This window comes from Phoenix dactylifera, chromosome 5, assembly GCF_051530095.1.
Source record: "Phoenix dactylifera cultivar Ajwa chromosome 5, Ajwa_hap1_PhDact_Kaust_v1.1, whole genome shotgun sequence".
NCBI lineage: Eukaryota > Viridiplantae > Streptophyta > Magnoliopsida > Arecales > Arecaceae > Phoenix > Phoenix dactylifera.
In genome coordinates, this window is record NC_143194.1 from 6,611,978 (window position 1) to 6,635,240 (window position 23,263).

General features: G+C 40.8%; 1 protein-coding gene across 1 annotated transcript in view; it reads left to right on the top strand.

The window, feature by feature from the left end:
• LOC103721130 (mediator of RNA polymerase II transcription subunit) overlaps positions 1 to 23,263 on the top strand; it is a 70,216-nt gene that overhangs the window by 27,142 nt on the left and 19,811 nt on the right. Inside the window, exons 10-12 of the mRNA XM_039129345.3 lie at positions 9,772 to 9,866; positions 18,455 to 18,617; positions 18,701 to 18,946. Of these exons, the coding sequence (XP_038985273.2) occupies positions 9,772 to 9,866; positions 18,455 to 18,617; positions 18,701 to 18,946 (504 nt within the window). The remainder of the gene's footprint in view (positions 1 to 9,771; positions 9,867 to 18,454; positions 18,618 to 18,700; positions 18,947 to 23,263) is intronic.

Below are 23,263 nucleotides of genomic sequence, written 5' to 3' on the forward strand. Positions count from 1 at the left end.
GTCGACTCTTCCCAGCAGCGGAGATCCGGCCCCTTCGCCATCACCGCGTGTGGCGTCTTCTCCTCCAAGATCAGCGAACCAGCCGCGTCGAAATCCCAGCATCGTCGCCCAGTCTTCCGCCCGTGGCGCATCCGGAGCGACCAGATCCCCCGCCACTTCATCAGTCGGCACCTCTCTCCGCCATCACCGACCAGATCTCGCGGCCCCTCTTCCTCCTCTCCCGCGATCTGCATCCCGGCACCACGCCCCGGAATCAGCCGCCGTGATTCCTTCTTCCCTCTCTCCGCGTGCGCCGGACGGCTATAAAAGGAGGGAGGGGGCGTTCGATGGAAGGGGAGCTCGGTTGAGAAGAAAAAAACAGGGGAGACCCCTGTTTTGGTGAAGAGAAGAAGCCACCAGCCGAGAGAAAAGAGAGAAAAAGAAATAAAAAAAAGAGAGAAAAAGGGGGGAAAGAGAATATTTTGTGATATATTGGGAATAATGGGAGGTGAAGGCTTTCATTTGAAGATGGGAGGTCGTCCGGAAGCCATGCTTGGCTAAACATCCAATCTAGGGCTGGATGAAGCCCTAGCAATGTATCAGGGCATTGTGGTTCTTATTTTTTTTTATTATTTTGGAGCTTGTTTAAATTCTTATCTTCAATGAAATATTTCTTTTATGATGTTTAAACCTTGAGCATGCCATTTACTATTCGTGTTTGCTAAAGTAGTCTAAGATAATCCATGCCTAGGAAGATGAGGTGTGCTGCACCCTAGATTAGCATACTTAGGTAGACACTTCATGCTATACCGAAGATGGATTTTCCTGAAACTCTTTATGTTTTTATTTTAAAAGGCTTGTAGCCAATTTGCATGCCTCTCCAAAAGATAAAAATTAAGAACACAATCCCTAATGCCATGCTACGCGGTGGATTCCAAACCCTAGATCCATCTACTTTGATAAATTTCAATTCGTACTCATAGAATAATTTAGTTAAATCAAGTTAGCAAATTCTTCTTCGTGATTTATTTTTAAAAGAAAAATAACTTGTTTCCAATCCCTGTGGACCGACACCCGTAATCACTATCCTACAGGATACGTGCTATTGCGTGGTTTATTTTTGAACTCGAAAGAACCGATCAATTTTTGGCGCCGTTGCCGGGGATTGCTTGCAGAAGGCTATCAAACCATTGTACGAAGTGCTTCGGGCCATGGACTGTGAGAGGTATTTCCAGATGGGCTTCTTTTATTATATGATGGAGAGGACAAAGATTTAGATCAAGGCGACAGATCCAATATATGCCCAAGAGTACATCGACATCATTGAGCGATAGTGGGTACCAGATAAGTAGAGACTTGTATCTAGTAGGTAAGCAAAAATAATGAAAATTAGACTGCTCTTTTACTTATACAATTTTACTAAGGCAATTACGAACTCTATTTATAGCATACTATCTGAACTCGAGGTTTCAGTACATCGTACCTAAAATCGATATGGATGATGAATTTCTAACTGTTCTGCGTAATGTGATTTATAAGATGGAGCTTGATCTACAAGTGGCAGCCATATGTCTAGAAGAGGTAAGTTAACTTAAGTGACGTGTAAGTTAACTGGCATCTTCAATTATTAACATATTACAACACGGTTATTTATAACAGACCAAAATATTTAGAGAGGGCACTGATAGCTTTGGAGTCTCGGCAGCTATCGTAAGTAAGAAAAGTATGAATCCAAATATATTACACATCAACAATAACTATTATCTGGCATTAGATAGTTACTAATATGATATTATTTTATATATAATTTTTTTCAATATTTTTGTAGTTGGATGCTGGATTTATTTTGGTTTGTCCGCAAGAAATCTTAAGTGGCTAGCTATTTGGATCCTCTTCCAGATGGTCTCCTCAAGTGATTGTGAGCGCAACTGGTCCACCTTTACCCTCATCTAGAGCAAGCAGAGGAACTGTCTGACACATAAGCGTCTGAACCAAGGTCCGCCGTATCGGTACCGGTCGGCGTACCGGTGGCGGGCCAGACCGGTACGGTACCGGTCCGGTCCGGTACGTACCGGCCGGTACCGCGAGCCAAAAACCACAGCGCCTCGTGTTGTGGTTCATAAAAAAAAATTCGTACCAGTGCGAACCGGCCGGTACCGACCGGTACGGGCTCCATACCGGCCGGTTCGCACAAGAAAACCGGAGATACCGGTTTTCTTGTGGTTTCGGTACCGGCCCGTACCGGACCGGTACGTACCGGCCCGTACCGGCCGGTACGGCATTCCATGGTCTGAACGATCTTATATATGTTCACTTCAATTTGAGGTTGAGGCTGAATTGCATTTAGGAGGAAGTGGAGTTAAAATACACAGATCTGATCAATAATGCTTTTGTTGATGATGAGGATGATCCTCTGATCGGATAGCTTGTGGGCTAGCAGCAGGAGCCGGAGCTTGATGAGCGAGGATTGCCTCTACGACTGGCTAGTTTCATAGCCAGCAAGACTAGGATTGATGCAGGGCAATGGGCAGATCACAACATTCCACGCATCCTTTCAGCTGATTAGCCACATACACAGGGGTCATTGAGGAGCTGATCATTATTTGACTTTTTGTCCTAGACATCCTCTCAGAGATATGATCGAGAGATGCTTAGACGAGGCTAGTACGCTGTCCGATTGATTTGGTCAGCAGAGCGACATCCCTCCTTCCAACATAGCTAGGCAGAGAGGCACGAAGGGTAAGCAGGCAGAGAAGAGTACAAAGGGTAAGAAGGCAACTGCGTAGCACACCAAAAAAGAAAAGAAAAGGCACTTGCTGCACCTATAGAGAGTGTAGACGAGCTAATTCACTCAGCTTCAAGGAAGAGACAATGAGCAGCAGCGATGACAGTTCTGGTCAAGGTTAGCGAAACCGTCCCGAACCGTCCGATTCAAGGCGTCCCGAGCCGTACCGGCGGCTTGCCGGGACGGTTTTAGTAAAGAATCCGAAACGCCACGCCGAAGAGAAGAGAGCGAGCGGGGGTGGGCAGGGAGGGAGAGGGAGGGAGTCCGGCGGAGGCCGGTGTAGGCTAGCGCTAGTGCGAGTGGCGAAATTCGCTATTGGACCCTTGTTTCGAACAAAACAGAGGTTCGGCCGCAGCCTCCGCCACTCGCACCAGCACTAGCCTCCACCACTCTCCGCCGGCCTTCCTCTCTCTGCCTTCTCTCTTTTTCTCTCTCGTTCCTCCTATTCTCCGTCTTTTCTACTATGTCGGTACGGGCCCGGCGCGGGTCCATATCGACTCGTCCTGTTGGGCAACCGGTGTGGTGCTCGATATCGGTTCCGCGGACCTTGATTCTAGTGGTCATGGATCTGCTGGCTAGGGAGTGGATATGTGACCGTTTATAAGACACAGCCGCATAGTGGTTTTCGATTCACCAGTGAATTCCAGTTCATGCATGCTACATAGAATGTGGACCATAGTACATGATTTGGTAAAGCCCGCGAGGATAGGATTGTATATAAGAGATGAGCTCCTCGAGATCATTCAGGAGGATACAATGCAGTTGCAGATGATCTCGCACGTAGAATAGGATCCATAGACGTATCAGGTTCAAAGCTATTATCTGTAGCCATAGACAACCTATGATCCATACGGATATAGATATAGATATGGTGCATCTGAAGCATCGTCTTTCGGTGGCTGCTATCCTATGCAGCCTGGAGTATCTTATAGGTCGGATTTTGCTGCTGGCATATTGGGATTGGTCCCTTCATAGCTGTATTATCAGCCAGAGGACACTTCTCAGAGTAGAGCTTCAATGAGAGATCTGAGACTGGTTATATTCCAGAGTGTATTCTTCACGGAATAAGCATACAAGAGTACAACGCCGCTTTTAGATGGGTGGGTTGATGTGCTTCCTAATGATGCTAATGATTCGGATATCTATGAGAGATATCACCACTCGACGAGATTTTAGATATCGGTATGTATGTTGTACTTTAAATATATGTAATTGATTGTATTATTTTGTATTTTGTATCTCACTAGTTGATTTTAGGATATTTCATATTGCTTCTTGTAGCATGCAATATCTTACTAATCATTTTATTGTTTTGTATTACTTTAAAACAACAAGATGCATCATTTAGATTAAACCACGATAATAAAAACATAAAAAAAATAAAAAATTATCAAATTATACTTAAAATCATTGAAAATATTGAAACAAATTGATTACCAATTAATCAAACTTGAAAAACTTAAAAACAAAAAAAATTTGTGCATGCCGGTTTGGAATCAGCATGCCCAAGCGTACTGTATGTCGGTACGGTATCGAACCAATATGTCCGACTTGCTCGCCGACCATTAAGGATCCCGCTACCGATTCGGCGGACCTTGATTATATCTATACCCAACTACCATTATTTTCATTACTTATATGACAAGGATATTTCTGATACCCTCTGCTAGTAGTGGTTATAAATATGGACATAAATATTAGCGCGCTAATATGGCTTGAGAAAAGAGGATACCTTATGGCTCCGAGATGACAATATATAAATATTCTTTAAGCGTGTATCTAGAAAAGCATTCCACAGGGCATAATGGGTCTAACCAAGGATTTAGAAAGTAATGATCGTACCTGTCTGACATGTGTCAACTTGTGCTAGGTCTTGGCACCGGCTCAACAAAGTCCTGTTAGTTGTTAGTGGTTATTTCGGGATTTTCTTTTTTGGGGGAGCGGAGGATTATTACAAACTTGTCATATTGATCTTATCTAAATTTAACAATCACAATAATTTTCATTTGAAAAGAACAAACAGATAAATCAAATAAATAATCTCGAAGGTGGAAATTCGACTCACTCAGATGTCTATCAGTCCAATCAGTATATCATGCAATGTTGACTTGCATGTAGATGCAAAAGAATAATATTGTTTTTTAAAAAATGAAAAATATAAAGAATAAGCTTCGAATGAAGAAAAAGCAAGGGAAATGCATGTAGAAGTATCAAATGGTTGATATAAATTACATTGTCTACCTCATAAAGCACAAATATGGCATTAGTTAATTTACATAATAAACATAATAAATCCAAATTTTCATATGTTAAAAATCCCAATTTTTGTTGTTAATATTAAAATTCCTCAGTTAATAATTCAATAACAAAACCGTTCACTTGTATATGCAACACACATCTGTATATGCGTACATCAGACGATAAATAATTTATCATACATTGACTAAATAAGAATTTAAAGTTAGAAAAATTTAAACATACTACTCACAAGTTTTATGGGTTTGGGCATGTTAGAGAAGGATGGTCATCATCATGGCATGTTTCTCTTAGTTGTTAAGGAAAATTGCTTACTCCACTACCCCTGCATTGGCTCTACCTCCCGAAAGCTACTTAAGATTTTCATTGAGAAGGGCCTGAAGGAGAATAGGAGATGTCTAAGCCATGCCAATTAATTTTATTTTCACAAAAAATTATTTTAAGTATAAAGAATTAATGGTTAAAATCCCATATTAAAATTTAAATAGCAATCATCGCGTAAAGGAGGTTAAAAAAGGAAAAGAGAATCCATAAAATGCAAGGATGCTGTGGTTCAATTTTAAAGGGCGTTTTAAATGCTTCTTGATAGCTTTTTAGCTGTCAACAAGTTGGACTATCACTTCACCCATGATCTTGACCAATTCTTTTGGGATAAAATGTGAGTTTCTGAGGCTCATCTTATCCCCATGCCATTGGAGTTTTCACCAAGTGTTTGATTTTAGAACGATCATTCCCTAAAATGACTAGGGTCTATAATCTATGAACGCCCCTGCCCCTGCCCCCCACCCCCATCCCCCACCCCCCGGCCCATAACACAAAAGAAAGGAAAAACTTTGAGTCCTTTTGGCTGTGCATGCTGCCCCTTACGATCTATTACCTGTAACCATGGTAGTACCAAAGTCCATCATCCATAAATTAACTGTTTTAACACATCATTTAATCATCATTAAAATCCATATTATATTCCATACAATAATATCAACACCACCATCCATCATTCCTATTATTAAAAGGTTAACATTCACAAAGAAATAAAAAAAAGGATCCCATCCTTTATCTTGGTCATATGGGAAGTGTCCAAAGCCTTTCTCTAATCATAAAATGTAGGATACTTAAAATAAGTATGCAACATGTATCTAAGCCGTGGTTTAGTATCCGATACGTATTTAGATGCCAAGACAACCAATTTAAGGCATCCACAAATACTATGGAAAACAAGTCTTTTATATAACTAAAAATATGAAGTTGTATTAGAGAAGTTCTCTATTTGCTTGCTAGATAACAGATGTTGGAGAACGTTAAATTGGAAAAAGAAAAAGAAAGAATTGGTCCTCATTTGCTATTGAAAGTTTCTAGAAATATTCTTAGGAGGTTGTGGATGAATTTAGATTGCTTAAGACTGGGTAAGAAATCTAAAATTAATACTTTGCCTCATGGTCTGCCGTACCGGTCCAGCCTAGGACCGGTACCGGATCAGCGTGAAATCTGGTACCGGTAGCTTATCGTTGGAGAACCGGTATGGGACCGGTACGTACCGGTCCGGGCCGTCACCGGTACGCCGACCGGTACCGGTACGCCGACCGGTACCGGTACGCCGACCGGTACCAGTACGGCGACCGGTACCGGTACGGCGGACCTTACTTTGCCCATTGTTGTGGTTGAAGTTTTTGTTGGAACTGGTCAAACCATATCCGGGAAACGATTTTTGATTCAGAATGTTTAAAATGTAAACTAAATAATGGGATCAAAAATCAATATTAAACAACAAAAGTGAGACGAGTGTAAGAGAAAAAGTTGGGACTTAATTAAGGCCATCATGCACAATGCTGTTATTATCATGTTCATTTTATAATGTTATATATATGTTGGTGGTATTTATATATGTTAGTTATGTGTAATATATGATGGTTTCAATATTTCCAAGTGTTCTTTCTATTAGGTTTCATGACTAATATTTATATTAAAATGGAAGAAATTTTTAATACTCATATTTAGTAAAACGTAAGGCTTAACATAGATAGTCGATACATAACTAGTCAGCATCATACTGTAGTGTGTGTATACCATTATCATGATCCTTATTAGCATGTTGATGTTCGTATTTATATGTGAAGCTAATAGTGTAGCACATAGGGTGGCAATCGGGTCGGGTCAAACATAAACGGGTTGGGTCAGATGTAGGTTGGATCAGAAAATCATAAATCTGAACCCGACCTTTTTATTAAACAGGTTAGGAATTACAACTTGAATCGACCTGTTTAATAAACAGGTAACCCGACCCGTTTAACCTGTTTAATAAACAAGTAACCTGTTTGCCCAATCCGACCTGTTTAACCTGTTTAGCCCAACCCATTTTGACCTGACCTGTTTAACCTGCCCAACCTAACATAAAATCAATTTCTATAATGATGAGGCAGTGATAAGTGATCAGGATGCATTTCATCTTGATCAATCCATCAATAGAACAGGCTAGCCTTCAGCTTCAATCACATCACCACCATCTCAAGAACGAAGACGAGCGAAGTGTTTGACGAGCTGGGCAGCCGAGAACCTGAGGGTTGGGCTCTGAGGGGTTCGATGGATTCGACGACCTAAATTGAAGGAGGAGAATGGAAACCTAACAGAGGTGGAGTAGGCGTATCTTTGAGGAGCTGTAGAATTCTTACCTTCTCATTGCCGCCGCCGTCGACGTCGGAACCCTAACCTTAAGCCGCTAGGGTGTGCTTGGGGTCTTGAGGGCTGAAGGAGGAGAACAGAGAGAGGGGAGGGCCCGAAACCCTAACCGTAGCCCCCGCCGTCGCCCTCGTGCTCTCGAATTCCCCCCCCGGAGGTCGTCAAACTCTCGATACCCTTCGTCTCCGGCGTCCTCCCCGCTGCTCGATTTTATGTCGGCGGCATTCGTGCCCTCATTGACCTTGGGAGTCCAGGTCGACTTCTCTCGCCTTGTGACGGCTCGCCAAGCCTTGGCATCCCGGAACCCCTGCCGAATCGCGACGGCGACGGGCTCCGGGATATCATCGACGGGAAGGATGACCCTGTCCTCAGTGGCGTCGGCGGCTCCAGAGGAGGAGGAGGGTAGGGGAAGGTCGGGGGTGTTGCGGGGGTCGTCGGAGCCGAGGATGGCGAGAGGACGGGTCTTGGAGGGGGGGCTTCCAAGGGTTCTTGGACGGTAGGGGGTGGTGGGGGTGATCGTCGACTAAGGAGGAGATCATCCATTGCTTGCGGTTGAGGTGGGGCTCGGAGGGGGTGGAGATCTTCCACCATGGAGCTTCGGGTAGAGAGGAAGGGGGAAATGGGAAAACGAAAGAGGAATTGTGGCCCTAGCAAAAAAAAGGAAGAGGAACTGTGCGCATCAAATTATAAACGGGTTAAACGAATTAAAGGGTTAGACATTTAAAATATGTATCCGATCCAATTCATAAACAGGCTAAACGGGTCAACCTATTTACGACTCGAACCTATTTAGGCCAAACCCAAATCTGTTTATGGCAGGTCGAACACGGGTCGAGTTGGCGGGTCGGATCATATTTTGCCACCCCTAGTAGCACATGGTACGCCATATAGTACCGAACCGGACGATACGGGACGCACCATTCCAGTGCAGCACCGGTACATGGTATGGGGGGTGTATTAATATTTGGTATGCCGAATTAACTCTGTACCATACCGACACAGTGATAGGGTGGCGCCAGTACGGGGCTTGGTACCAAGATGGCATATCTTGGTGTAGTATGTGTTCTATCGTTTAGATGGATAATGAGTAATATGGGTAGAAAGGTCAGGCATTTTGTTTATATAACAACTATAACTGCCCTCATAAGTCCCAACCATTAGATGGGATGGCTTATCAATCATAGCTTCGGGATATGTGTACACCATGTATTGATGATAACTTTAGTATCATAGCGCACAAAAGAATGTGTAATTCGACTGTATAAAGTCAAGACTTATTAAAATTAGGGGATTTTGCAGGAAATGTCCACTGTTAGGTACACTGAACCTTCCTGAACCGGTTAAGAATCAGGATGGTTTGGGCTGTCGTGACAATTTGGTCCTTAAAACCTCCTAAGCCTCCCCCTTTCGAGGCCTCGACCCCTGTTCTCTCTCTCTCTTTCTCTCCCTCCCCTCTCTCTCCCCCCCCCTTCCACCATGATTGGAGCTTCAAAGCTCCACCAAATCTTAGAGAGAGCGCTTGTTCTCATTTCGCTTACTCGTAGCTCTTCTCAATCGCTTGGTAGCTCGTCTCGCTTGCTCAGTCGCTTGTCTCCTTTTTGACACCGACCGACGCCGATCAACATCGACTGATGCTGATTGATGCCCAGGAGTCGACATCGATCGATGCCCAGGTAAGCCCCCTCTCCCTTTCTCCCTCTCTCTCTCTCCCTCTCTTTCTCTCTCTCTCTCTCTCTCTCTCTCTCCCTCTCTCTCTCTTCCCCTCCTCCCTCGATCTCTGTCTCTCTTCCTCACCATCTTCTCTCCCTCTCCCTGGTTCTATATGCCTCTGCTTGAGTAAGTCTCATGGTGGATCCTGAGTTTTTGGCTATTGAAGATGACAGCATCTCAATGCTGAGCATAATTCCTAGCGACATTTAGTTGACTTGTTTGCTTCATACTAAATAGTCATTCCTTTTGTAAAATAACATGCCTGCTTGATTTGATTTTAGCCCTTTAAGTAGTTCTTTATTACCCATATATGTATCAGAATATTGAGTATTTATGTTATTTGTCTAAGGAGTCTGTGTATTTTGCAGACTTTGACTCAACGATCTCCATCAATTTTAGGAAAAACTGGTGTATCTTTGCTTCTCCTTGAAATATTAAACTACAGATTGCTCCCTCTGTACAGGTGCTTCAACCTTCTTTTCTTAATGATTTACAGTCACTGATCATGTAACAAATTTGAGTATAGTGGTTCTTTGCTATGAAAGTCTCAAGTTTCAATCTATCAAAGGCTTAAAGCTTTCTATTTCTTGCATGTGAGTAATGGTTGTAGTTAAATACAAGTTGTGTCAAAACGAACTTACAATGCATGTTATTGAGTCAACATTGCTAAATTATTTAAATTAGCAATTAGAACAAACATGTGTTCGTGTTGTCTAAAAGGGGTGAGAAGGTTTAGAATTTTGTGCATTGTTCTTGTGCCAGCCATGGTACTATGTGCTGTTCTATCTGTTACTAGGTATTGCTATAAAATGACATGGATTTTTTAAAGATATAGAGGGTAAATGTTCTTCTTTGCACTACATTACCCCGTCCCTATTTTAGGCTAGATTTGTTTGCTTTGTCATAATAAATCAAGATGTTCTAGACATCTAAGAAGAAGCTTAATTCATTTCAGTGAAGATACTATTCAAATTGAAATTAAACAGGCTTGTTCTTGCTAGGGATATAGCCAAGATGCATATTTTACACTATTCAAGTAGAATTTTCCCACAGGCTAACTAGAACTTGCTTGATATTAGATTAAACAAAGTAAAATAAAGTCTAAAGGCTCAAATTTTGAATTAAATTGCAAAACCAGATGATGTTTATTAAGTTACTGAGGTTCTAGAAAAGATATTGAAGTTTCTAAATGATTCTGTAAACAAAACAAATTTTATTAATGGAAAGGAGCTCCTTGTTTATATGGTTTATTTGGATAGTTACTGAAATGCATGCTAACTACCTCAGAAAATGAATTTAAATTGTCTACACTGGCTCCAAATTATAATATTTCATTAATTTTTATTTTTTAAAATGTTATTTGAAAAAAAAATTAAATAAATACATAAATTCTAAAAGTTAAAATTGGTTCAGGGTTTTCTAGTCTCCCATGGGTAGTACATATATTTTTACAAACATGAAGAAAGGTATTTTTGTCTGGTTGATTTTAAATTTATGCCACTCTTGAGCATATCATGAGGTGCTCTCAGATATGCCCAAAACTGATCTGCATTGAGCAATAATATGCTTGCAGGTGCACACTTATAGCGCAGGCAAACTGCAAAAATTTTCTCCTGAGATCATGAACAAGTATTTTATTCCAAAAATAATTTATTATTTTCATAAAAAGCAAAACAATAGGTTGATATCCAAACTAGAGCAAACTAGAATTTCACGCCAATTGGAAAATTTTGGCATGATTTTTCCTTTTTTTGGGAATTTCAGTTAAATAGTGGCAAAAAAAGGTTGTGCGGAGGAGATCACACGGTCTGCAAGATGATTTTACTTTAGGGAATACTGGATCTTAGCAAGAAGATTTCAGATCTGAGGACTTCCTCTCCTCTTCCTCTCTTTTCTCTGCTCTTATTTCTCGTCTTGCATCGGACAGTGCAACAAACATAGCCTAAGGCTCTTTATTAACTGGCTTTCCACCCTTGTATCAGTTGTACTGGCTGACCGGTCACCGACCTGGTCGGTCTGAGCTGAGAACAATGGGCACAGGACACCCTGGTTTACTTGGAGCTGGTGTCCCATTGCTGTCCAAGGACCTGACCTCTCGCTGGTTTGACTCGGTGATAGCTGGGATAGATTGGGATGGACCAGGTCCTGAGTCCTTGTTCCATAACCTGTCCATTGTTCTGCGAGCATCAAAGTATTTGTTGTTTCTATGCCTCCACAGACAACTATAGGTCTTTGAGTGCAGATGTACTTTGTGAGTTGTCAAACTATCAAAAAAATATTATAAGGCTATTTCATGGCTAGAGATGAATCCTCTAGTTCCATGGAGCTTTACACATTGCAAAGTTCAAACAAGTAATGAGATGGCATAAAAGTATATAAAGCTAAGTAGCATGCATTGCAAACCAATGTTGATTATAGTATGGAGTAGGAAACCAAGTAAAACACAAAATAGGAGGATGTGGTTAGCAGGCGGCTTCTGGTGCTCTGCAAAGGCCTGCATTCGTCTTGAGAGGAAGCCCAAGCTCAAAGGCTAGGAGGTGACCGAACCCCCCCCTCCCTGCATTCGTCTTGAGAGGAAGCCCAAGCTCAAAGGCTAGGAGGTGACTGAACCCCCCCCTCCCTGCATTCGTCTTGAGAGGAAGCCCAAGCTCAAAGGCTAGGAGGTGACCGAAACCACCACCCCCCCCCCCCCCCCCCCCCTTCCCTGCATTCGTCTTGAGAGGAAGCCCAAGCTCAAAGGCTAGGAGGTGACCGAACCCCCCCCCCCCAAACAAACACACACACACAAAAAAAAAAAAAAATCTCATATTCTACTTCTTTAATCAAATAGATCTGAAGTTCTTCTAGAACCACAAAGTAAATAATATGGGAGTGTAGAGGATGGGAGGGAAGGGGTATTGAGGTTTGCAATTTCAATGGCTTAGCATGGTGCAAGGTAATGGATAAGACAGACAGATGGATTTTGATCTCTAGGGTTTTTAAGTCTTATCTGAAAGAGTTCAAGGATCATGGACCCAAGAAGGTTAAATGCTAAGAAGCAAAAAGTGTTTAAGGGTTCCTAACATGCTAGGGATCCTTGGGGGTCCGTTTATTTCAATGCAAGTATAAGAAGTAATGGAAGTTGATTCTTTGGAAGCGACTCTGTTTAAAGTGGGATCTGCTTGCAAGTTCAGTAGATGATTTCTGTTTTAACCGTCATTTACATAATTTTGTTTACACTTTTGCCTTTTATTGGAGTAGAGATGTTACCTTCGCTGTGGGATAAAGAAGCGGTTAGTTTTTTATGTGCATATAAAATTTTGGAAGGTTCTCACTTTCTGGAAAGATCTATCTCTAACATGAAAGCATCTGTTTAATAAAAAAGTGAATGATTTTGTAAATTAAGTGAAAGATGCATGCATGGGTTTGACATCATTGATGTTCCCTGGACGTCACTTATTGGATGGTAAAGATATAGCTAGGATACTAAAACACATTGTAGGCTATTCAAACGATTTTGAAAACACAAACTATTGATTAATGTAGGCATCTTGGAACACAAACCAAGGAACAATTGTTTTGGTTTCTACTAACCCATAAGTCAAATCAAAACATTTTATTAGATTGTTAAAATTGTTGGTTTTGGGTGACTTGATGCATAGGCAAGGGATACTCAGAACTTTTTTTTTTCTAGTTTCTAGGTAGTTAGACAATTATACATCTCATGCAGCAATTTAAATTTTCACTAGAACGTCTCTGTTTGCATCAAATTGGATATTCCCTTGAGTATAGTTGTGCTTACTATAGTCTATCCCTCTCTTATGCTCTATGTATGTTTATGTGTAACCATCGTCATTGTCTATTCTAAATCTATCTTCTTGAAAGCTTTTTCTTCATAATTTAATTTCGATTTCACTTTATTTTTATTCAGTAGTATTTTGTTATTTGGTTTTGAGAAACTCATGGAAAACTTATCCGCCAATCATTCTATATTGGAGCTCAAAATCATACATATTAAACAAAATCTTGTGTATTTGGTTATATTTCATTGAATCCTATGTTTGTGGTTAGATTTATGTTAAAGTTAATACGAGATGAATTTAATGATTTTGTTCTATTTGTTATGAAGAATATTTTAAGCATGCTTCTTTTCAAGATTCGTCATACTAGTGCTATCGCCCCGTACTGGCATTTTGTACTCCAAGTCTCGGTACGAGGGCGTACTGAGTATCTGTGGGCATCGAACCAACCCTCTGGCATACCAGCATGGTATCGGTATGGGGTCCAATACCGACATAGAGAAACTTGCTTCTCACATTTCAACACTTAGTAGTGGGATTTTTTATCTAGATTGTTGCATCTACTTTGGAATCTTTTAAGAAACATAATTTTGCACCCCTTTCCTAAGTGCTTCCTATTTTAGTTTTCTTTTTATGTGAGTTCTGATTCTGCTAGCCCTCATACAAATCCTCTCCTGCATCCATTCCCACCAATAACAAGGTTTCAACATGCATTAGGGCCGGATAAAGCTGATCATGGGTTGGGCTTGGGCATACAAAATGTGACATTTTACATAGACCTAGTCCGAAGCCCAATTAGAAATGAAAAGAGCTTAGGCCCAAGGCCCAATCCATGATCAACTCTAGAGCAGGATCTTGTTGCTTGTTCCAAGTTGAAGATGTAGGTTAATAATGTCGCAGAGGGAAAATGAAGGGAAACCGTGAAGGAAAGAATAATGACGAGGGCCCTCTACCTTTGTATCATCCTTTTTTCCTTGTTGATTCGTAAAAAAATAAAAAATAAATAAAAAAATATTGTTTGCTTGAAGGAGGGAACTAACAATAAATTTTAGTGTTAATAGGAATAATAGTGCCTAATAGTGGTTAATTTTGTTCTTTTCGGCAATAGTAGTTTTTGCTAGATTAGAACATGTAAAAACAATGAAATTGAACTTGGACAGAAATAATTTAGAAGTAACTCAAATAAACTTATTACTTGTTTTCTTACAATATTAAAATGCTCAAACACATTAAACATCGAAGAGCAGAGGTATACACATGTTTCTAAAAAATGGCAGAAATTTTAGGTGGAAGGTTCTTGCGGTCGAGCAAATACTTTGTCCATAAAGTTTATATTGTACTTTGTAAATAGAAAAAGCAACTAAGTTTATCTTATGAATCTCCTTTTTTCTTATATTTCAAATGTAGATCTTAATAATTTTATTATAGGGTGACAATTTTTGATGCATCATGACTAAAATCATGCCCTTGGTTGTTAAGGCTGACACATTTTAAGTACTATGTTGCATGCTACCATGTTGACACCCATATGCACGAGCATTGCCAATAAAAATAGACAATTAACAAATCAAGCATGGAAGGATACACAAAAGCATACAAAACTGACACAATAAGATACCAATAAAGATAAATGTGTTTTAAGTTCCAAATCATGCGATTTATGTGATATTGCGCATATTATTCACTTCAGGGAAATAGAAAGCCATGACTAGGACAATTAACTCAATATTATTAATTGTCACGGATTTCGACATAGGTGTGGCATGGTGCAATAGAGGATTTTGTGTGCGCCAAAAGCTGCAATGCTCCTAGTTACTTTGGAAGCCTCGAGTTCATTATTGGGTGGATGCCTTGTTGGGGTATTGAGGGGAGCAATGGTTAGCCATCACATAGCATGGCGATGGTGTGATATCAAGGGACTTGGGAAGCTTGATATTTGGCACGATGATGGATTGCCAAGACATACGTGGATACTCGAGGATTCCTCTTGGTTTGAGGTGCGCGGTGCTTTGTATGCATTCCCAACTCCCCTAGCCCTAGAACATGGGGCTGCTATGGCATGATTGTGGAGCAAGGCAGTGACATGTCTAGATGGTCTCGTGCATTGGTGTTTGGGGCAACGTTGGTTAGATGAGTTGGCCATATTGCACAGTGAGGATTTTCGAGAGGTTGGTCCTCGAGGAATTGTCCGGGCTACCTTATGCGTTCTTGATCTTTGCGATAGAGCATAGAGGCAGTAGGGGATTAGTCGGGAAAGGGTTTGGCTTATCTCGACAGGCAAGTCTCATAAACATTGCAGGGTGATGTCTTGCTGGGATCCACAGGAGTCGGTTAGCTGTTGAGCACAAGTGTAGCCTATGAAATTTTGGTCAAAATATATGCTTTAGAGCTGGGCCAGGATCAAGGATGGCCAAGAGGGTTGTGCCTAGGAGAGGACAGTGGGATGCAATGATTGGCTAGTTGTACATATTTACTTGGTGGGCAGACTTGGATGCCAGTCTTGTGGTAGTGTGCAGTGGTGTGCAAATAGGCTGCGGACAAAGAATGTTGGGTGGTATGGTTGTGGACTTTCGAGAATTTTGACAGTGTGTAGTGATGTGTGAACATGCTGTGAACATTGTTGGTCAATATGGCCATGTATGGAAGGCATGCTGAGGATGTAACACCAAGATCATAGCTCAAGAGCTTGTGGGGGATCTTGGATAGTGAAACCCAGGAGGGCTCGGATATGCATTATCAACTGTAGCTTCAAGGGGCTATAAGGCATGCCAGCTTAGTGGTTTGACTGAGCAATGTGAGAGTTTGCCACAGCCTCGTGCATAGTGGTGTTGTTGCATGGCATGCCATATGAGTTCGGTCTATGTACTCCCAAAGGGCAGCATGGTGACTTGTAGATTGGTGGCGCATTGGATTTTTCATGGCACGGAATTACTTTGCTGGAAATCATTATATCTTGTATAAGCAGTACTTAGCTTGAAGAGCAAAGATGTGGAATTGGTATAGAAGAGTCGAAGTTCAGAGCAATTTTGAGGAGAGTCCATGCGATGGCACGGAGGTGTGCATGAGCATTGCAGTTGACCAAGGTGTCAGGTTGCTTGCGGACACTCAAGGGTGTTGCATGTGTTTAGTTTGACAAGGTTGTTGGGTAAGGGCATAGAACTGAATGCTTGGCTATGTGGCTGTACTACTGCGCACTTACATGCATGTCTGAGAGGACTCGAGAGGGTTGGCCTTGGTGTGTCGCATGCTGGGGTGATGCATGGGTGTTTTGGGTCAAAAAACTTTTCTTTTTCTTTTTGTAGGAACATGTCCCTATGGCGAGAAAACATGATAAAAGAATGTAAAACCAGATTTTGGAGGCTAAAAAAGTCCATATCAAGGGTCTATCAACTGTATCTATGCGTACCATTAATATCCACTTGTCACTATGATCGTAGGTATGGTGCATACCATACCTAGCCTTGATTGGTACACCATGATATCTCAATACTTTGAACTAGGGATTCCCAAATTGTTTCGAACTGGACGATTTAGGACGTATTGAGCTGGACCACTTACTAACCGAGATAGTTCACCACATTGAAATGGTTTAAGAGGCCAGGACTCCGAGGGTTTCGTTCGGTGGTTCATTCGTCTCTCCCGTTCTCTTCTTGCCCTCGCTGATCGAGGTGATCGATAATCGTCCCAAGTAAGGCTCTCGTCCCCCATCCCTCTCTCTCTCCCCTTCCCTCCTTCCTTCCCTCCCTCTTTCCTAGTAGGGTTCAACAAGATCTAGCTCCTCAACACTGTTGTCTTCTTGAGTGTGGTCTGCGTGTTCGCCATCACGACTGCTGCGTCTCAAGCCATCTCCTTGGTGACTAGAGCTCACATCTCTGCCCTCCCAGTGGCCTTGGCCTCTCTCTCTCCCTCTCCCTCTCCTTCCCTCCTTTCTCTCCCTCTCTCTCTCCCCCTCCCTCCCTCTCACCCTTCCTTTTCCTATTTCGGTATGCTTTGGCATGGCACGGTATGGATCCGTGTAGTACCATACCATACCAGTAGTCAACCGATATGGGTCATCGACGAACCTTGCTTCAAACCTTGCATGTATGATACTTTTTGTTTCAACTCATGATTCTTGACCTCTTTAAATGACCTACTACTGATCCTTACTAAATGTTTTGGCTATCAGGAAGGATTAAGTACAGCCTATGCTGGCTATGGGGGATCATACTGGTAAGATTTTGGAATGCTCTCCTTATTGGCCCCATGATAATGCATGGTACCCAAATCTTTGCTGTGTGGGCACATAGAAGGTTCCTGTTTGCCAGTACAGTACTGCACCCTACTATTCTATTTCTTACTAATATGGTACTGGTATAGGTTATGGTATTGGTACTTTAAACCTTGGTTATTACTAAAACAAACATTCAACATGTACAGAAAACTATTTAAATAAATTTAACAAACATTATAAGAAGCTCAATTTACATGCTGAGTTAATCTATTTTCAGATTATATTGGACTAAACAAACATTAAGAAGCTCAATTTACATGTAGAAAGCTTATGAGAGGCCGAATTATTACCTATAGATACGAGGATACAATTTGAGGCAGAAACTGACATGCACAATCAGTACAAGCTAAAATAGAAAAAAGAAACAGGCTGACCATAATATGCACTTCCATCTGTTGTGTTGGTTCATTATTTTATTAGAGTAGCATGCTGATGCTATGCCACAGGTCAGTACTATGCGTTGGGGTTTGATACTTCAGGTATACAATGGCATGCCTCATATGTTGTGCTAACCATAATATGCACAATCAGTACAAGCTAAAATAGAAAAAAGAAACAGGCTGACCATAATATGCACTGCCATCTGTTGTGTTGGTTCATTATTTTATTAGAGTAGCATGCTGATGCTATGCCACAGGTCAGTACTATGCGTTGGGGTTTGATACTTCAGGTATACAATGGCATGCCTCATATGTTGTGCTAACTCCTTACTTGCATATTACATATTGTGCAACATAATATGATGTGGACTGATACTTCAGACATTAACTAAAAATACATTAAATGCTAGAGAAAAGTTTTTGCACTGCCACTTGAGAAAAGTTGTCTTCTGGTCCCGCCTGCAGCCTTTGTGGTGTTGTCATATGTCCCTTCTAAACCTTAGAGAAATTTTGACTAACTTCACTATCATTCTCTTTTTCATTTTTTTTCTTGTTCTTAATTTTTACATTCAGTAAAGATGCCATTCATTGAATTTGTTTAGATTACTTTTCCTTGTAGGTATCATGGAAAGAGCAAGGCGTTAATGTATGATGTCACAAAGATAATTTCTATGATAAAGGGTAAACGCGGAGAGCATCGCTTTTTCAGATTGGCTGAAAACTTATGCATGAATCTGATTCTTTCAATACGGGATTTTTTCCTGGTGAAGAAGGAATTAAAGGTTAATAACAAATAACTTTATATCTAAGACTTTGTTGGATTAAAGCTTAAGTTAATCCTTTCTTACTAAGACTAACTTTTTAGGGTCCAACTGAATTTACTGAAACACTTAATCGGATAACGATAATTAGCCTTGCTATCACCATCAAGACACGTGGAGTTGCTGAGGTTGAGCACATGCTTTATCTTCAACCCTTGCTAGAACAAATTATGGCAACCAGTCAGCATACATGGTCAGAGAAAACTCTACGGTATTTTCCTCCATTACTTCGTGATTTCCTAATAAGTAGAGTTGATAAGAGGGGACAAGCTATCCAAGCATGGCAGCAGGTTTGTCTTTTTTCCCTTTAATGCTTGATTTGTATTGCATCAAATCTTTTGTTTCTTTTGGGTGCTTGGCTATCTCTGCAAATTTAAAAAGAAAAGTCTTATGGGAACATCATAAATAAATATTGCCTTTGGCATCATGGATAGATTTTTGTTTTCATTTTCTACTATGGTTTGTATTTGTCTTTGTTTTGTTCAATGTTTTAAAAATACAATCATGTTTGGTAATTACAATTATTTTCTTTCTTAAATCTCTCTCTCTCTCTCTCTCTTTGTGTGTGTGTGTGTGTGTATATATATATGTACGTATGTATATAGATAGATAGATAGAAAGATTATGCTTTAGGTATAAGGGTTTTGTGGCATAGGTGATGGTATGGCACTAGTGGCAATCGAGTTTGTGGTGGATGTAGTGGGTGGCCGTAGCTATTTGTGGTGGTGGCGGGCAATGTGTTGGGCCATGGTGGTAGCAATGCCTGGTAAAGCAGTGATGAGGATGATGGTGGGGTGTAGCGGCCATGGTGGTGGTTGCAGCAAAGGGGTGGTGATAATGTTAGAAGTGATGACAATGGTTGTGATGGTGGCGGCAGCAACAATGGCAACAATTTTGGTGGTGATGGTTGTGGTATTGGGCATGACAATGGAAGCAGTGGAGGTGTGGTTGTGGCAGTGTAGCAATCACGATAGCAGTAGTGATGGTGGTGGTCGTGGGTGGTGGAGTAGCAAGTGAAGGTTTTGAAAGAGAGGGGGGGGGGGGGGGGGGAATATGGGGGAGTGGTGAAGAAGGGGTGGCAATACCATATTTTTTATTTTTGTGTTAAATAGCCGAGAAGAAAAAAATTTCTATTGCAAAAATTTTCTGAAATTTTACATGCGATCTTTTAAAAGGAAAAAAGTAAATTCTTGACATCTTTTCTGGTTCAATGTCCTTTTTTTGTTGTTGATTTTTTTTATAAAAATAATGGGAGTGGTAAAAACAAGGCCTAACTTATGAATTTTCTCTTCTCATGGCACAACCCCTTATAAAGTTGATCGAATCCCGAGGTGTGACTATCCTGTTCAATCAAAATATGATTGGAAATCCGAGTCCTCAAAAGATATCATCTGAATTGATGATGTATTACTAAATTTTTTATTGATACCCATAGTGGTTAAACAAAGAAATCCATTTACAACTTTTCATATCCTCTAATGCAATACCTATACCATCAAAGCTATGTTGATGATGTTTCTTCAGTCGTCAGTCAACCAAAACAACTTTATATCATTTAGTCTTCTTATTTTAAAAGGAGAAATCGCTATGATGTTTCTCCACTAATTTTGAGAAGATTGTAAAATAAATAGAGTACATCGCACAGCTAGTAAACTTCTATTGTAGTCAAGAGTCTTAAGTTTCCTTTGAAAAACACGTCTCTTAGATTATAAATGCAAATTCAATCATCACTAAAAGTCTAAGTGTTGTTTCATGAAAATTAAATCAAAAGTTAGAATAGAAACAAAATTATTGTGAAGGAATCAAAACACTTGATTTTTCATAGACTTCAGATAATTCACATTACATCTTAGTCGTATGTTTTTCCAAAAGTTTTGGCATTGGTTCACTGAAACATTTCGATAATTAAAACTCCAAAAATTAGTATCCTCTAATAAGAGAGGAATGATGAAACCATGATTTGTCGAACCGGTCGGTTCGGAGTGTACTGAACCAGACCGGTCTATTACTAGCACAATTCATGCTCTATATTTGAGACTATCCATATGCCACATTCGCTTGTATTCGTCCCCTCCACAGGGAACCCTAAGTTTCGTTCGAGGAAACTCCTCTGTTTACTTGAGCTCATCTTGCCACCACCCTCGCCTGTTAACGACCATCCCAAGTACACTGACCGGTGATGCTCCCTCTCTCTCTTCCCGTCCCTCCGTCTCTCCGTCTCTCCGTCTCTCTTTCTCTTTAACTTGGCTCCTCTCCTCAACTTATCCTAAGCTTTGTTGCCGACCATAGGTGAAACCCTCCGCCCACCTCCTTGCTAACACTCCCTCCCCCTCTCTCTCTTTAAACCCTGTACCTCTCCTCTTCTTGCCCTAAGCTCTATGCCGAGCACAGTAACAGTTACCACCCTCGTCGCCAGAACTCCCTCCCTCCCTCTCCCTCTCTCCCTCCCCCTCCCTCCCTCTTCTCAATTCCTCCCTCTCCTTCTCCCTCCCTCTTCTCTCTTCCTCCCTCTCCTTCTCTCTCTCCCCCTCTCTCTCTCCCTATTTCGGTACATTCCGACATGGCACAATATAGACCCACACCATATTGTACTGGTAGCTGAACAATACGAGTGATGGTACCAGTTCGATGTTCCTCGGAAGAAACAATTAAAACACATCTTACATCAAACTTTGAATTTTCATATTGTTTCACATTTTCTGACTTTTCCCTCGAGGCCACTTATATTCTCATTGTGGATGCAAGCGAGGCCACTTATGTCTTTGTTGATAATTAGGATCAGTCTACTCATTATCTTTGTTGCTAATGCAAATAAGGTGATTCTTATCCTTGAGGTCCACACACACTACTCGATTAATTGAAAGTTAAAGGAGATGTTCCATTTCAAAAATTAGTATTATAATTTGGGTCTAGCATGCTATCTGCATTCTTTTTTTGATAGAAATTTGATTAATCTTCGACATGTTAATTGCTTTTCTCGATTAAAAGCTCAACTTTAAAGTAATTCCTATATTAATTAGGTTGTTAATTAATTTAATATGCATTATGTAGTCACACCATTCTTTAGGCATGAAACACAAAATCAAGGTAAAAATACAGCAACACCACTTCAAGTTTGAGCGAGAAACATATTGACTATTGACTTCAAAATTTTAAAGTTTTCATTTAACCTCTAATTAGTTTTCTTCAATGTGGCTCAGCCGTCTATCTCTGTTAGGTCATGTGATGACACATGACAACTTGTTACCCCTATTATTCTTGAAATGGCCTTCCCTCTAATTACAATTGGGCTTGCATTTTGGCACGAAGGGAAGAAAAATCATGTGCCAGTCACGTGATTATCTTCTCCAACTACTTGTTGCTTTGCCTGAGGCATTGAAGGACTCTCCAGAAACCACCCCAGAGAGTCCCTTTTCTTCATATAAAACTGCCATATACTAATAAGAAACAAGAGGAACAACAGAGCAGGGCCACTTCACACGATGGCGTTAGTCTCCACCTCAATATACCAGAAAATTTGACCAGTATATCCTAATGTACTTATCGTCAAAGCCCAAAACCACAAGCTTTTCAGGGTTAGTAGTGATTAGAGGATTTCCAATCAAAGACCCATATCAATCGTGAAGATGGTGAGATCAGTCGTGAAGACCCCGATCCTCCCGCCGTCATCTGTGGCGACTGGCGAGGTTGTTTCTCATCAAGCCAATCTGATATATCTCGAGGCTGAGCACTGGAGGGGAATCTAGGTTGTCAAGGTTGTGAACATGCCGCGAAGAGTTGCTGAGGGAGAGGGTGACCTAGTCGTCATCGTTGTTGGCAGACTTCTAGAGGCAGTGGGCTGCGATGGAGCCATCAGCATGGAGGTGAAGAGTCCCTCTCGTTGAGCCAAGAGGAGAGGTAGTTGAGGAAGGATGTCACTGAGGTGTCGGAGATCAAGGGGAGCTTGATGAGTACGTCGCTGGTGGAGGATCAGACATAAACCCACCTTAGGTGTTGCTGATGCCTAAGTACTTGCTAAAGCTATCGAGGTCTTCATATTCATAGGCGAGGATGGCGGGGTGATGGAATCTTCCAATTGTGTGGCCTTTTTTACATGTCGCAAGTCTTGTAGTTATACTATTCTTTGCTTTTATGCCAAAAGATGACTATTGGTTCACCTAACACCCATAAAGCATTAAGAGTTTGTTTATAATTAAATCCATTTATATGCATGTCATTATTTAGCATTTACTAATTGTTGACCTAAAATTATCACTTCGCTATGCATATTAGAAGTCAATACCTGGCATGATAAGCATTTATTCTGCTTTCCCCTTTTAAACCATGCACGATCATCTTGAACAACATTTTCTCTAATTGGTATGGGATAAGCTTTCCCTTTTGATTTTTTCAATCATTAGTTAGTTTGTGGCCTCATTTAAAGATTGGAATTGTAAGATGTAGAATCACAATATGTTAAATTAGAGTCTAGACTCTAGACAAAGAATTGGAAAAAGCAATAGTAATAATAATAAAAAAATTCAAAATATAAAAAGCATCAGTTAGTTTTGATTAGACAACTAAGAGATTATAATGAAGAGAGAAGACATTACAAAGAAAAGTTGAAA